The sequence below is a fragment of the Ziziphus jujuba genome, chromosome 2, assembly GCF_031755915.1.
Source record: "Ziziphus jujuba cultivar Dongzao chromosome 2, ASM3175591v1".
NCBI lineage: Eukaryota > Viridiplantae > Streptophyta > Magnoliopsida > Rosales > Rhamnaceae > Ziziphus > Ziziphus jujuba.
Window position 1 is genome coordinate 22,867,969 of NC_083380.1, and position 11,254 is coordinate 22,879,222.

The window sequence follows — 11,254 nt, forward strand, 5'->3', positions numbered from 1 at the left end:
ACACACACACACACACACACACACACACACAAAATTGAAGGAAGAATGAGAGAGCTATTATTAAATTTGAGGAATTGGTGTCCAAAACAGGCCAAAATCAGAAAATAATAATTGGCCTGCAAGCAGATGACATAAGCTAGCAGTTGTAAAGCTACCACAAATTTGGGCTTTGCTAGAAGAAAATTCCAAAAATGTTTGACTGTTAGATGTATTTAGGACCCAAAAAGTAAACAAAATGGGTGACCGACTCAAATTTCAAATACTGGAAAAATACAAAAATGCCTACCTTTTATACAAAATAATGAAAACCATCCACCTCTTTCATTTTCAATAGTTTTGCCCATCTGTCATTTATCTTTTATTTACCATATCTAAAGAACTGCCAAAAATTACCATTTTATTAAAAAATTGAATTCATTTTTTTCAAAAATTGATTTCATCCCCACCCGGCATGCTTTGCCGCGGCCTCATCCCCGATCTGCTCTTCTCGCTCTCATCTTCAACTCTCTCTCTCTCTCTCTCTCTCTCTTCTTATATTAACAATGACAGTCATAAGTTATAAAGATTTCATATACATTTTGTTGAAATTCGATTGGAGCTTTGATTTTTTGTAGTTTGACTAAGAATTAGTTGGAAAACTGGCCTATACGGCATAAGTCGTAAAGATTTCAAGTGCTGTAAAAATATCTCGCCACCATCGAAGGATATACGGGTAGTGTATATGTTGAAGTTGTACACCCCGCCCCAATGGCCTGCCGTAGTAGGGGGGTAGAGAATTATTTGTAATTATTTGATGGTATGAATTGCGCACTAATATTTATATTTATAATCTATTTGAACAGAGTTGTTCTCAAGAACACACGAATATTAATGAAATCTTGCAATATTATCACATTTCATATAACACTTCATCAAACGTGTCATTTTATTATTATTATTATTAGTCTTTTTCCCTTCAAACACAGTATAAAAGAATGAACAGGACAATAAAATATAGACTAGACAGGCCAAAATTAAAAGACAATATAGATTAAACAGGTAATGCTACCCAATTCTTGCTTAAGACTTCTCATGACCTCAAACTAGAGTAATGAATCAAATATTTCCTACTTTCTAAACTTGATGCTGGGGGATACTCAGGATTAGAATGCCAAACTAAAATACTAAATGTCCAATTGACTTAGTTGAATGAACTCTTTATGGCAAGAAAGAAGCTTTGATGACTATCAATACATAATTACACAACAGAAATCTTTTTCATGTGTTATTTTTAGGCAAAGGGCATTTCAGTTGGCATGCTAATTTAGATGACATCATTCTATCCTCTATTTACAACCTGTTGCTTTTAATTTCCTCCTTTTCCATCAGAACAGGAGACTTTTACTTGACAGACGACTTCAAGAATGGATTTGATGGACGGTTAGATGGAACCTGATCTATTTCTCCTGTCTTCTTATCTTGATTGTTCAATGAATTTGAAAATGGATTATTCGGACGATGAGATTGTGCCTGAAGAATTTCTCCAACATTTTTCACCTCTACTGCATTATTCGACTTTCCTGCAGCTTTCATGTCTTCTATCTTCTTTACCTTCCCAATATCATTGATCATTGAAGTATGGTTTCGTTCAGTTTTCTCAGCGTCAACTTTATTTCCTTCTAATTTGGCTTTCTTTGTAAACAGAGGAGCAGACAATTTCGAGGATGATAAAGAAAAATCAATTTCTGAAGGTTTACTTCTTTCAGTAGACGTTGATGTCATGCTAGTTGCAATATCATTTTTTATGGATGCATTGCCTTTCGAGTTAGGGAGGATTGTTTGCATGGTCCCTTTACTTTCAATGAGCATTCTCTCCTGTTATGGAAGAAGGAGGTGAGAAAAACAAGAAGTTTGAGGGGGAACAAAAAAGAAAATCCTAATCCGCTTAAATCAGGTGCTACAGAGCCTTTATGGATATTGGAAACTAACCTCCAATATGCTATTGAACCGTTCAGCCAAGTTGGGAAGTTTCAGAACAGTAACAAGTTTAATTGCACCCTTCACTGATTTTTCTAGTGACAAGAGCTTAACTAATTCTGTAGCCCTCACAAGCTTATCACCTGAAATAACCACAAAAAGCAAATGTAAACTTTATTATATTCATTCAGAATTTAGACCGCAAAAGGGGTTTTACAACGTATCCTGTAAAAGGTAAACACTAATCATGGAGGACTCACCATTGCAGCATGATGCAATAAGTCTCAAAATGCATCTATCTTGAGCCGCTTCTGTATTGAAAACTTCATCATCAAGTGAAGAAGTGTCCAAACCGACACTAGACATTTCTTCTATTTGCTTTTGAATCTGTAATTAAAATTAAAATATCACATTGTTGGAACCAAGTAATTGACTTCCAAAGTCAGAAAGCTTAAATAATCTACCAGAATATAGAACATGCAATTTCTTTTGTCAAAGACTGCCGATAAGGCTAGTCAGCTTTTCTTACTGGTATGCATCATATATTATGTGGTGTGAGACCCTGCAGGCAGAGGGGACAAACCTGTGAGAGATGCATGTTGTTCACCATAAACTCATTTTCAAGGGCTTCTGCTCCCAGGTCAGAGGATGCAAGAGGAAAGGAAAGATTTAGAAGACTAAGGACTGGCTTGGGCATAACCTGAAACGGGTAGAAAGTCAAGATATGACTGAAGAAGGATAAAGGGAGTATGTGATGATTACCCCTACCTGAGGGAATAAGTCAGGAACTTTGCAGACTACACAAAAGAGTTTGCTTGCATCTAGACCGACCACCCAATAGTTTTCATCAGACTTTTTTTCTTTGCTAGCACTGCATAGCAGATATAATTGTAAGCCAATTACCAGCCTAAAAAGTTGTAACAGGAAAATTTTTAATTAACAGATTATTTGATAGTTGTTTATAAAATAATGTAAACCTGAAAAGTGGGAGCCAACTGCCCCCATATTGGCTGGTAAAAACTCTCAGCATACCCTACAAAATTTTACTCACCACTTAGTTTCAATTCTAAGAAGCACTGCCAAAAAAAAAAATTGTGTAAGTTGAATTATAGAAAGCTTACCTTTGAGTCATAGGAGCTCAATTGTCCTTCTTCACTAAACCCAAACCATACTAGACGTGAACCAGGAGTCAATGGCAGACACCCTCTAAGTGGCTGGACCCCGTTAGATATGTTAAATACTCTGAACTCGAGCATCTGCTAGTTTTTGAAAGTTTTAAAAAACCAACCAATTTCAGCGATTAGGAAGAAAAATAAGTAAAGAATTAGTTAAAAAATATAAATAATCAACTAGGCAATAATGTCTCCTACCAGGGCATGAACATTTAAACAAGTTGAAAGTCGTTATTACTTTTTACCATTCATACTGCCACGTTCTTGGTGATTTTTAGAGTTAAAACTTTGAATATATATTTCAGTTAAAACTTTGAATATAAATTTTCTAAAGTCATAACTAGGTGATGCTGATTAGTCCTTGGGTGGCACTGCAATAACCGAGGGACTATAAAGAGTTCAAAACGAGACCTGATCATCAGAAGGAAGACAGTGAGAAGCATGGGTGACAACTGCAAGTTCATCCTTGAAGCCTGATGCAGTAACCACTGGTCCATCAAGGGAGAGAACATGTTTCTGAAATGAAATGGAGTCAGGAATCCATATATGCAGATCAAATCACGAAGCCAGCAATGCAAACATTATAGAATATTCAATATTCAAAAGTATTAGAAATTGGAGCTCATGTCAAATCCTAACTCATAAACATAATAAAAAGTGTATTACAAACGCCTCTACAGGATTTACTTTGCTGCAATAAAAAGTGAAGCAAAAGCGGAGGTAGTCTTGCCCTTCGTATTTCAGCAGTCCAGTAACTAAGAAAGATAACATCAGTTTAACCAGAAACAGGTCACCCTTACTGCAAGCAAATCTTTCTTTGATATTCAACCTCTCCTCCCCAACCCCGCCACACCACACCACCCCCTCACCCCAACCCCCCCCCCCCCCCCCCCCCCTTCTCTCTTTTCATTTGCCCACTTGTACTGTGATACCAATAACTGCAAAATCTAGATTTCTACATTGCAACGACAGAATTTGACCAAATTAAATTTTCCACAGTGCTTGATTGAGAGCACCTCAACAAACATGAAGAGAAATGAATATTTAACTAGTCTTCAGTGGATATTTTTAGCATGAAATACTAAGATACATTTATCAGCTCATTGCTTGCAGTTTCCCTGAAAGTACCAGGAACTATTTCTAATACTCTCCTCCTTACAATATTGCACCATCCTAAATGCCAAACGTACACTAACTTGTCATTACTTCCAGTATGTTCCAACTCACCATGATGAACTTCAGAACCTTTGACTTAATGGATGAAAGATAATGGTTAAACAATTTTCAATATGGAAAGTACTAGAATGCTAGATGTTTTTAACAGTTTCCATTACATGAATCACATGCATAAAATAGGCATCAACTTAAGAAGTAGCAAAATTATTCCCTAAAATAAGGTAATCAACCATGGAGCAAAATAGATACACTTTTTATATGAAAATACCTGCAAACCACCCTCAGTGAAAATGCGAAGGAAATTAAGACTTGTAATTGCAGCCACCCAAGATGTACCTAATGCCACAACCTTTACTTCTTCACCCTCAAATCGCATGGACCACTGGGTTTTTTGTTACACATCAAAGTTAGCATATGCCAAGAAGTCACATACATCATGCATAGACATTTCAACATATATTGAGATAAAATATGTACAAATAATTACCACATCAAAAGATCACATGAATACAAACTTCAGAAAAGGCCGACTATCTAACCTCACTGTTATTTGCCCAGCTACTGAACGGACGATACATGAGAGTACTCATGTTCTTCTCACCCTTGCAGGGATTTGCAAAGACGCTTCCTTTGTCATTTAATGAAGCCATTGTAAAACCAAAATGATCATTCATGGATGGAACTCGTGGACCTCTGCTAGTATCATGGAAATCTATCTGTACCCAAAATGCACAAAATTATTAATATGATAGATACAGCCTACAGGCCATAAACGATATTATTAATTTGAAACACACAGGCCAATGGCACGCAAACATGATTCTAATTAAAACAGTGATGTATGAAGTAAAATAAGGAGAGAATGATAGACCGCTGAAAGTGAAAGTCATAATAATTAGAATGGTAAAGTACCTCTATATGGGAGTAACCATCATGTTCAGTTGTAGTTATAGTTCCGAGCATGTTGTAACACAAAAAGCGCCTTTTTCCTGACTGTACAGGAGTAGCACCTGGCTGAAATGCCTCCTGCAATTTTGGCCCATCAGATATCATTTTGCTTCTTTGTATTTCACTCCCATAATCTGCAATTCCCTTGTGTGCCTTTTTACGGGATTCTACTTTTCGCATCAAGATTAACTTATTACTACCATCGTCATCGAAATCAGTCTCAAGTGCAGACTGCTTGCGTAATCTTTTCCTAGAAGGTGGTTCAGATTCCCCATGGCTATCTTCTCCAATATCACTTAAACTACCAGAGGTAGAAAGTTCTTCATCCTCTTCCTCAAACAAAAGGAGCCCATTACCATTTTTAGATTGTAAACTTGGAATGTCTTCAGTAGGAGATTTCATAGAGGATGGGACAACTGATTCCCACAAACCATACTTACCCATAACATCAATAATAGCCAGAGCATTGCCTATTGGCTTCCATGCTAAGCAACAAATTCTATCATCAAATTTCTGCCTGTCAATATCTATCCTTCGATCAACATCCCAAATGAGAATTTGCTTGTCTAGGCTAGAAGTAGCCATGTATTTTCCATTAGGTGACCAGGACAAGTAACAAATAGGTTGTGTGTGATCACCTCTTAAAGAAAACAGCTTTTCAGCTGTGTCTCTATCATACATCACAACATCATTTTTCAAACCAGGAGCTGCTAGGGTCTCCCCATCAGGACTCCAACTAAGCACATTCATAACAGAAAGGTCTAAACCTGAGTCAGGAGCGATGCCTTTAAGGGTATGCAATGCATCTCCAGATTGGAGTTCCCAGTATATGAGAGTACCAGTTGAATCAATAGAAGCCAAGTATTCACCATTCGGGTCGAAACCTAAACCAGTTACAGGTCCTTTATGTCCTTTGAGAACCCTGGCAATTGAACCATCAACTGTATTAATAAGTTTGATGCCTTCGTCATCACCCGCAGCTGCTAGCATGGTTCCTGATTTGTTAAAGGCAAGGACACGTATTGGCAGCGTGAATCTAGTGATATTAGTCTCAAATTCTCCAGCTGTTAAGAACAAAATAAGAAAAAACAATCAAAAAAAAAAAGAAAAAAGAAAAAATTAAATAAGCCAAATTGAAAACATAGATAATATGACATGCTTGTCGAAGTTACCAAACATTGAGTAACCTTCATCAAATTTAATTGACTCCAAAATACATTATTTAAGTTAAAGATCATAAATGTTAGACTACTGGCTTACAAATAAATAAATAAATAAATAAATAAGGAAATAAAAAAATAAAAAAATAGAAAGGGCCAAAAAAAAAAAAAAAAGCGATCTAATGAAATGAAAACCATTCATCAAAAAGTAATCCGAAATCAGACAGCCAGATATAATACTCTTCAGAAACAAAAAAAAAGACATCAAAATAATAAAAAAAAAAAAATTAACATTAATAAGCGAAAGGAGAAGACTAAAATTTCAATTAATAAATTAATCAAAGCAAGCAAAAAAACAAAAAAAAACAAAAAAACAAAAAAAAGGCAAAAACTGAAAGAGAAAACCCAACATCTTTAAAATCCCCCACAAATTAAAAAATCGAAGACAACAAAGGAAGGAACAACTCACCCGGAAACTTGTAGAGCTTGACCGAGTGATCCACCGAGCCAGAAGCAAGGCAGGTGGAGTTGGGGCTAAGAGCGAGGGAGGTAACGCCGTCACGGTGGTGGCGCAGGAGCTTGGGAGCACTGGAAGGAAGAAGAGGGTCGTGGATGGAGATGGTGGGATCGGAAGAGGAGGCAGTAACGAGGTGGTGAGCTTGATAGTCCCACAACACGGAGCAGAATGAAGGTCGGCCATTGCTCGAGGCCTTGTGGGCTTCTCTCAGCTTCAAAGACCGAACTTTCATGGCCGTCTAGCTCTGCAGACTTTGGGGGTTTGGTCAAGTTTCTTTCCCTTTTACGAATAAACTTTTTTATTGGCAGTGAATGTAGATCTGGTCTATTCTCGGGTTTGGCGGGAAATGAATTTTGGGATTTGGCGGGTGTGGCTTTTAGATGTACTAGTAATTTACCATGTAACCACCAACATTCTATTTTATTTACAAAAGGACCTTTTTCTTTTCTTTTTTTTGGGTGGGTGGGGGGACTGGTTGGATCAGGAAATAAAAATTAGAATTAAATATGCATTTGGACCATGTAGTTTACCTTTAATGTCAATGAACGCTCTTCAATATTTCAAATTAGATCTCCATTTTCTTTTTCTTTTTTTTTGACTTAAAATCTTCAATTTTAGTTTTATTTCAATTTGGACATTATACATTTACTATTTACTATAGGGAATTTTGTTTAGTTTGTAATATTTAAAGTTAATAAAATTTTTTTATTTATATTAAAACTTATATTTTGAGCCAAAAAAAAAAAAACCATTAGATTTATACATATTGAAAGAAAAATTAAATTTAGAATTTTTTTCAAAAAAATTTGAAAACATAAGGTAAATTGAAACCAAGATGAAGATAGAGACAATCAATTGAAAATTTTGAATCTTAAGGCACTCAATTAAAATTAATAACAAATTACAAGGTCTAAAAGTTTATTTAACCCTAAAAATTAAAATGTAAACATGGATCAATGGGCTATGATTCATGAACCTATCTTTCTTACCATTTTTGGGTTCACTACCAGTTCTTTTACTCTTTTTTTAGGCTTCCTTTTACATGCGTGAAATTTCTCTCCATACATCATCTTTTAATTCAAAAGTACAATTTTTATTTAGATCCTTGTGGTTTACCTAATTATATATTTTTTTTACCACAATTAAAAAAGTTATCAGTATGTGCAATTTACCTAATAACAAATAAACCCATCAACTATAAATTTGTATAACACATCCTCCTCACCAAACCAATTAAATGCTAAAAAATATTTTTATTTGATAAAAATACCCTTTTGGTATATCATTTTCCAAATAATTTAATCAAAAATTTTTTCCCATCTATATATTTAAAAATAGTTTTCAACAAAAAATTAAAAGTAATATTTTTTTTAAAAAACATTAAAACTAATATTTTCGTTCCCCCAACTGTGGAACTTCGACATGTGGATGGTGAACACGGGATGCAATATTCAATGTTGGTATGTTAAGCATTTAGCAATCCATAATTCGTTGGGCACTTCGGGGCTCCATCAGTCGACTTGCCAATCAATTGACCAGCTTTCCTGAATGAACAAGAGAACTACCCCTATTCCAACTTTGAACAGGATTCTTTCTTTCATAGTACTCTAACCTTTGAGCTAAGTGGGCTCGTAAATAACTTAAACTGTACATGCATAGAAAATTTAGTAAACTACTAGGATCATAGATATTGATTGTTCATAATTTGTGTGAATGTAGAAAATGATATAATAGCATTTTAAAGAAATATTGGATATTTGAATATTATATACTATAACAATTAATATGGCACTATATAATTTTGAATTTTTTTGACCAAATATATGTTTATCAATAATCCATATCTCAATTTGATGAGATTTTTTTTTTTCTGAATCAAAATGAGATTGTAATTCAAATTGTATTATTTATATTATATTTTATAATAAAACGAATTTCAATTTCGTTCTTTTTATTTATGTTAGGTCAAATCAGACTTAGTTAAAGAAGGCAAGAAAAATTAGACCTTTTTCTTTGATTGCTAGAAACCACACTATCTTCATATGGGAAATAATAATAATAATATTTTCTTAAAAACTTATCATATTAAATAAATGAATTTGTTCATTATAGGCATTTAAGAAATACTAAATTTTAAAATTTTCATAGATTTTTTTTTTTAAAAGGTAATTTTATCTTGATGTATAATGGTTCTAACTTGTAATTTTTCAATAGTTTGATGAAGTTTACATAATATCAAGGAGTTAATTGTAAATGTCAAATAATTAAATAGGAAAGATTGAAGCTCTGCTAGTGTTAGGGTTTTATGGTTTCTTTGATCTAGCAGGCTTTCCCAGTGGGTTAGATATATGGCCATTGAATGTTATTTTAGCCCCGTTTCCATGATTGATGGAATTAAAAGGCTTAACTTTAAATTGAAGCACATTTCTTCTAATAACTTGACATGGAAGAAAGGCGAAGCGGAGTTGAATTGGGCAAAAGAAAGGCAAAGCGAAGGTTAATTGGGTAGACTTAGCTAATCAAAACTTTGTGCCTCTGGTTGATTCTAGGACAGTGACTATCAATTTACCTAAAAATAAATCATTTGCAGCAGCCTTTGGCTCTAAACAAACTTAGCCCTTTGTTATTTCAACTAAAAAATAGACTGAGGTTGTCTCAGTTCCAATGGATATGGATGCATACAAGGAATGTCTATAATTATTTCAACATTCACTTATAGCTCGTGTTATTTTATCCCATGATGAAGCTCATTCGAGATTAACAAAATTAAAGCAAAGTTAGGAGGCTTATGGAAATTGAACTCTTAGATTGCAGGAATGGCATTCGGATTTTAATCTTGGCTTGCAAAAATCTATGAATGCTTAAATTTATGTAGCATTGAATATTGGCATCCTAAAACCTATTGGATTTGGCACATAGTTTTGGTGTTCCATTAAAGATAGATCATGTAACCATCTCTAGTGAAGTGGGTCATTTGCTAGTGTTTGATTCCTCCTAGGATTATCAAGTTGGATTGGGAAGGCAATTGTAATAAGATTTCTATTTTTTTATGAAAATTTGCATTATTTTTTCTCTGTTTGTCAAGTTATTGTCATGATGTGACAAATTGTCACATTTTTTTTTTCCAAAATATGATAATATAGAGGTTCCATTGTCAAAATCAACTACTTTGGATAAGCTTGTGAAGCTAATGTACATTCCTAAAATGGTTGATCCCAAAAAGGCATAAGATCATCATAAAGTCCTATAGTCCAAGATTTTTCTACGCGATAACCCATCCCAAAATTAAAAATTAAAATTAACATTATTTTGTTTCATTGGGATTGATTAGTTTGATTGTAAGTGGGCTTTAAGTTTGACTTTTTATTAGTCAATAATTTTGGTTTAACCAGTACATTGTAGCATTCTAGCTCATTGATACAAGTTTGTAATATTTATTTTTATAATACCCTACTTGTTCATTCACTAAAATCATTTCATAGTTTTGTAATTTTTTTTTTCAAATTGTTTCCCTTGAGCCTTATGTGATAGTTGGTACGTATTAAGTCTAGACACCATTTCATCATTATCACCTTTGTATATTATGTCATTATCATATCTTCACATTCGACATATTTCTACTGCTAATGTAATGTCTCTTTTCTACTTTTTTATGAGACTATTATACATTTAGTTTTATTTATTTTTGTACTCACTTACTTTCTTTTAGTATGTTTTGGTGAATTGAGCTAATATGTATGCTGATTTTTATTTTTCTTTCTCTTAAGTTGAAGCCCTTGATGGGTATGACTATGATATCAAAATTCTTATTAAAAGCGGTTATTTTTCTCTTATATCCTATTGGCTTATGTCTAATCTATGGGGATGTCCCACTAAACTCTCGGTATCGGTTCAGTGGGATTTTCCTAAACTGGGCCATGTTGGATGCCCTAAAATAGTCCCAAAAGTTATCTTGTCAACTTGGTATTAAAGCATTAGTTAATTTTATTCCTATGGACTCACATTGTTATGTGCATCATAGTCCTTTAACATTGTTTCTACTTCCTAGACAATGTCCCATTCTTTTATTGATTTGAGTTGAAGTTGCCTTTTTTATATTTAAATTTGCAAATGCATTCCAAATGTGGTAGACCTAGACGTTAACAGAAGCTAGTAGAGGGTGGGGGTGAAGCCACCCTAGGGGTTGCACATATAAAGCTTTTGGCTGAGGTTGTGGGGAGTGGTATGCGTACTAACCCTTCAAGCCACATGGTGAAATGAAGCAAGCTAGAGAATTTGGCATAATGACATTTGAGAGCACCATTGATCCATTACCAGCATTGGCT

General features: G+C 34.3%; 1 protein-coding gene across 1 annotated transcript; it reads right to left on the reverse strand.

The window, feature by feature from the left end:
- Positions 1-907: 907 nt before the first annotated feature.
- On the reverse strand, positions 908-7,220 carry LOC107419066 (protein ENHANCER OF LHP1 1). Its single transcript, XM_016027787.4, has 12 exons — positions 6,882-7,220; positions 5,217-6,316; positions 4,844-5,020; positions 4,573-4,686; positions 3,540-3,644; positions 3,078-3,212; positions 2,934-2,989; positions 2,725-2,827; positions 2,540-2,656; positions 2,217-2,343; positions 1,969-2,099; positions 908-1,854 (listed from the first exon to the last, which is right to left on the reverse strand). Exons 1-12 carry the CDS (start codon positions 7,159-7,161, stop codon positions 1,381-1,383), a joined length of 2,919 nt encoding a protein of 972 aa, XP_015883273.3. The 5' UTR covers positions 7,162-7,220; the 3' UTR covers positions 908-1,380.
- Positions 7,221-11,254: the final 4,034 nt, after the last annotated feature.

Coding starts and splice junctions, on each gene's coding strand:
- LOC107419066 (XM_016027787.4), bottom strand. CDS start 7,161: ATGAAAGTTCGGTCTTTGAAGCTGAGAGAAGCCCACAAGGCCTCGAGC. Junction 5,021..5,216: donor ATGGTTACTCCCATATAGAG/GTACTTTACCAT, acceptor TTTTGGGTACAG/ATAGATTTCCATGATACTAG. Junction 2,344..2,539: donor ACAACATGCATCTCTCACAG/GTTTGTCCCCTC, acceptor TTTTAATTACAG/ATTCAAAAGCAAATAGAAGA.